This window comes from Vollenhovia emeryi, unplaced genomic scaffold (genome assembly GCF_000949405.1).
Source record: "Vollenhovia emeryi isolate VEMERY1.0 unplaced genomic scaffold, V.emery_V1.0 DF940243.1, whole genome shotgun sequence".
Lineage (NCBI taxonomy): Eukaryota > Metazoa > Arthropoda > Insecta > Hymenoptera > Formicidae > Vollenhovia > Vollenhovia emeryi.
The window spans coordinates 6842-11057 of record NW_011966123.1 but is presented as its reverse complement, the minus strand read 5'-3'; the positions used below and the strand labels follow the sequence as shown (position 1 = coordinate 11057).

General features: G+C 39.8%; 2 protein-coding genes across 2 annotated transcripts; both read left to right on the top strand.

Moving 5' to 3' along the window:
* Positions 1-413: 413 nt before the first annotated feature.
* Positions 414-1712, top strand: LOC105556192. The gene has a single exon (XM_012003274.1). It carries the CDS (start codon positions 414-416, stop codon positions 1710-1712), a length of 1299 nt encoding a protein of 432 aa, XP_011858664.1.
* A 131-nt stretch (positions 1713-1843) lies between these two features.
* LOC105556191 (PERQ amino acid-rich with GYF domain-containing protein 2-like) lies at positions 1844-3057 on the top strand. The gene is made up of 2 exons (XM_012003273.1): positions 1844-2360; positions 2438-3057. Exons 1-2 carry the CDS (start codon positions 1958-1960, stop codon positions 3055-3057), a joined length of 1023 nt encoding a protein of 340 aa, XP_011858663.1. The 5' UTR covers positions 1844-1957.
* Positions 3058-4216: the final 1159 nt, after the last annotated feature.

The following is a 4216-nucleotide window of genomic DNA, read 5'->3' as shown; positions in this document are numbered from 1 at the left end:
ATTTAGTTCAAAATCCTTTTGTAATAATAATTCGAACGCTAAATGGTTCGTTACAGTTTGATTGTCATATTCGGAAAAAAAAATCAGTCGGAAACTGTAATTTTTTTATTTATTCGATGGTCCAGGTTAGGCACAGCAAAACGCCTGCATGTCCCCATTACCGTACACGTAAACGTAATAAATGCTGTAGAGTTTATGATTGAAATCTGCGTACATAATAATTTATTCCCTGCTACGTAGATTACATTACGTAGAGATATCTATAGATTTTTGTGATTGGCGGTAAAGAAGTGAGAAAAAAATTTGATAACAATGGGATGATAAATGGGAGCAATAATTACCACAATAATAATAGTATTATAATAATAGTATTAATGATTACTTTTAAAAAAAACGTTATCTGTTTGGTAGAAATGGCGAAGACTAAGAAGGAGAAGAAGAGAAAGAAATACACAGAAGAAACTTTAAAAGCAGCTGTAGCTGCTGCAAAGACTGGGCGAGGACTTCGGGCAGTCAGTCTCCAATATAATGTACCGAAAACCACTATCATCGACAAAATGTCTCAGCCTGAAGTACTTCTGAAGAAAGGTGGACCTCCGACCGTGCTTTCCGACGAAGAAGAGCAACAAATCGTTGGGTGGATGATGCATATGAGTGCATGCGGATTTCCGGTTACGAAAAGTGTCCTCATTTCCAGTGTGGCAAGTCTTATCAAAGAACTCAATCGAAAGAATCCATTTACAAACAATTGCCCAGGCCGCAGCTGGTATGATGGATTTCTCAAACGTCACCCGGAGTTGGCTCAAAGAATTGCCCAAAATTTATCATTCTCGCGATCATCAGTCACCGAAATTGCTTTACGAAAATGGTTTGCTGAAGTCAAAACTTATTTGGATAAAGAAAATGCTGCCGATCTCGATGCGACAAGGATTTTTAATTGCGACGAGTCAGCGTTATATCTCAGCCTTAAAAGCGAAAAAGTTCTGGTGAAAAAAGGAGATAAAGCTGTGTACAACTTTATTCATAACGATGATAAAGAATGTTTGACCGTCTTGTTCATGGCTAATGCTGCTGGCGTAATGGCACCGCCGATGATACTTTTTTCGTACGAGAGGATCCCTGCCAGTATATCCGCAAGTATCCCCAATTCGTGGGGAATAGGAAAAACCGAGAGCGGGTGGATGACCGGCGAATGCTTTTTTGAGTATATCACGAACGTATTTTATCCGTGGCTCGTTGCGAATAATATCGCGTTTCCTGTCGTGCTGTACATGGATGGGCACTCATCTCATCTAACCATGGCGCTTAGTGAATTCTGTAGAATTCACAAGATCATACTCGTTGCGTTGTACCCCAATGCAACGCATGTAATACAGCCACTCGATGTTGCCTTCTTTCGACCAGCAAAAGGTGCCTGGCGTAAAGCGACGACTGAATGGAGAATGAACCATAACGGCATACGAATGAGAAAGGAACACTTCGCATCTCTACTTCAACAAGTTCTCGATACACTCAGCAGTTCCAATATTCTACGCAGAGGATTCGAGGCTTGTGGTTTGCATCCATTAAATCCAGATGCTGTGAATTATCAGAAACTGATTTCCCGTTTGAAATCTGAAAACCTCGAACCGTGGACGGGCGATTTAGAGGATCAGAGTCTTTTTCGAGTTTGGAGTGCTATTCGTCAACGTAATGGAACTTTATCTTACTAATAATTTACTTTAATACCGATTATCCTATCCTATCTTTTTTTTCAATCTTACTTTTCCTCGTCTTCTTTACTCCTTTCTTCGTTTTTTTTTAGTTTGCTGATCATTTTCTTTATATAGCGTTTACCGGTTCTTTTTTTAATCTTTTGCTTGGTTTTTCTATCAACTTTTCTTTTCCGATCCCGCTTTCTTTAGATTCGAAAAGACAACGCGACAATGCGACAACGTCTCACGATAATACGAATAGTATGCCGAACACCGAACAGGAAACAGCGAGTCTGGAGAAAGAAAAACAGCAATACTCGGATCACGAATTCACTGTAATCCCTGTTCAACATGCAATTGTCGACGTCAATAATCAGGGCGAAGAAGAAATTCCGTCATTGAAGTTCAAGCAAAATCTTGATTTCAATGAGAACGACTTGTTTATCGATTCGACTATTACAGAAAAAATTATCCATTTTGACTTGATTGAGACACTTACAGACGAGGCAACAATAGAAGTCGAGGATGATGGTTCACTATCAAAAGTCATTGAGGACCCCGGCGATAATCAAATCTTCAATGTCGATTCATCTCTATTGGAAAGCGCGACGAACAATTTACTGCATCAGCCGACAACTCTCGTTGATCGTGAAACTGCTCCAAAAAGTACATCCATGTTTATGGAATGATTTTCTATAGCGCCCGTTGATTTTTAATCAAACGTGAAATCTTTTTTTGTATAGGTGAAGATGAAAGGACATTGCAGAGACATTCCACTCTCCAATCCACACTCGATGAATCGATGGATCTTCCGTGCCAGCATCCCGACAGCGATCACAACCTCTGCGCTGGGACGGCGAATAGCGACTTGGAGTTCATCGCACAACAGTCGACGGCGCCAGGACCACAAGCCGTGGATCTCGAAAATGATCTTTCGAGCGGTCTCTGTATGCCTCAGAATGTTCCTGAATCATTTAAAAAAGCCCTTTTCTGGCCATTGCCAACCGAGAAAGATGACAAAAAACGACGCCAAAAAGAAAAAATTCCGACCGTTGTGACTTCTCGAGAGTGGCAGGCTTATCATGCAGCGAAAGCATTAAAAAAAATTAAGAAGAGTAATGATATCGAAGAAAGAAAGAGAAATCGCGAATTAGCTAGTATTAATAAAAAAAGAGAAGCCGAAGAGAAGAAAAAAAACAGACTCGAAGCTGCTGAAGAAAAGAAACGTATCATCGAAGCTGAAAAAGAAAGGAAACGTTTGGAACGAGAAGAAAAGGCGAGGAAAAGGCAAGAGAAGTCACTAAAAAAAAAGACTGTTAAAGTAAAGAAAGAGGTTCCCCTTTCTGAAGAGTCTCCGTTGTAAGCCATAAGTACTTATATGAAAAGACAGAGATGTAAAATTACGTTAAGTTAAGCTAATATTGATTGTTTGATATCATTTAATTAAAATAAAATAACTATTTTTTTTTCGTTTGAAACCTCCGCCTTGCATGCTCTGAAAAAAGGTAGTCGGTAATGGGGGCATGCCCGGTCGGAATTGGGCACAGCTGGTCGGTAGAGGGGGCACGCATTAGTGCGCTTTTATTCCTCTCTATCTAGAAAAATACTTGACGGAATGGATTGAGTCTACGATTTTTGGAAAGTGCATGGATGAAGCTATCCACCAGTATGTAACTCTTTATCGAATTTATTTTCGTCACGCTTGACAACGCCATTCTTTTGTTGGGTCGGCCTTATAGGGGTCGGGAATAGGGACATTTACCTTACCCGGTGTGCTCTCGTGAGGCAACCCGACGAAAAAAGGCGTGCCGAGGCGCAGACTCGGAACGCGTTATCAGGAGGCTTCGTTACGCACGGAGATTCCGTACAAAGCCGACTAGTTTCGGAATTGTGTAATTACCGCCTAAGAATTCAGCCTGCCGGCGGTCTCGAATTATCACGGGAATACCGCGCAATTGCACGAGATTCCTCGTCAGCTGAAAACGTGCCTGTTTGTAGAACTTAATGAATCTTTACTACCGAACAGTGCTGATTATTTAATACGGTTCTTAATAATTGTTTAGGCATTCGAAGTTTTACCAACGCAGGTAAACATGCCGCGACAAATAACGTCGAAACGCTATGCTTTCATGTAATATTGGCTATTTATCATATAGGACAAATTTTTTGTATTGTTAAATACATAGTTGTTACGGAAAATGCAATTAAAAACTTTACGCATTTGCAATTATAATTTGTCGCTTACAAAAAACGATTATTTATGTCCAATTTTGTCAATGTAGTTTCATTTTAATCTCGGGTTAATTTACTTTCCATCTTTCTCCAACTCTTAGGTCCAGTTTCACCAAACGTCGCTTAATTTTAATCTTAGTTTAATTCATGTATGTCTCTTTTTAAAGTAATAGCAGGAAGGAAACGAAGAGCGAATTAAGCTAAGCTTAAAGTTACGCGACGTTGGTGATACCAAGCCTTAGACACAATTTAACCAAGCGTCATTTAACTTTAATCTTAGTTTAATTCAT

What these genes read in the sequence shown, in the direction of transcription:
- LOC105556192 (XM_012003274.1), top strand. Translation starts at nt 414, where the DNA reads ATGGCGAAGACTAAGAAGGAGAAGAAGAGAAAGAAATACACAGAAGAA.
- LOC105556191 (XM_012003273.1), top strand. Translation starts at nt 1,958, where the DNA reads ATGCCGAACACCGAACAGGAAACAGCGAGTCTGGAGAAAGAAAAACAG. An exon ending in TCGTGAAACTGCTCCAAAAA is followed by an intron (nt 2,361 to 2,437) that starts GTACATCCATGT and finishes TTTTTTGTATAG; the next exon opens with GTGAAGATGAAAGGACATTG.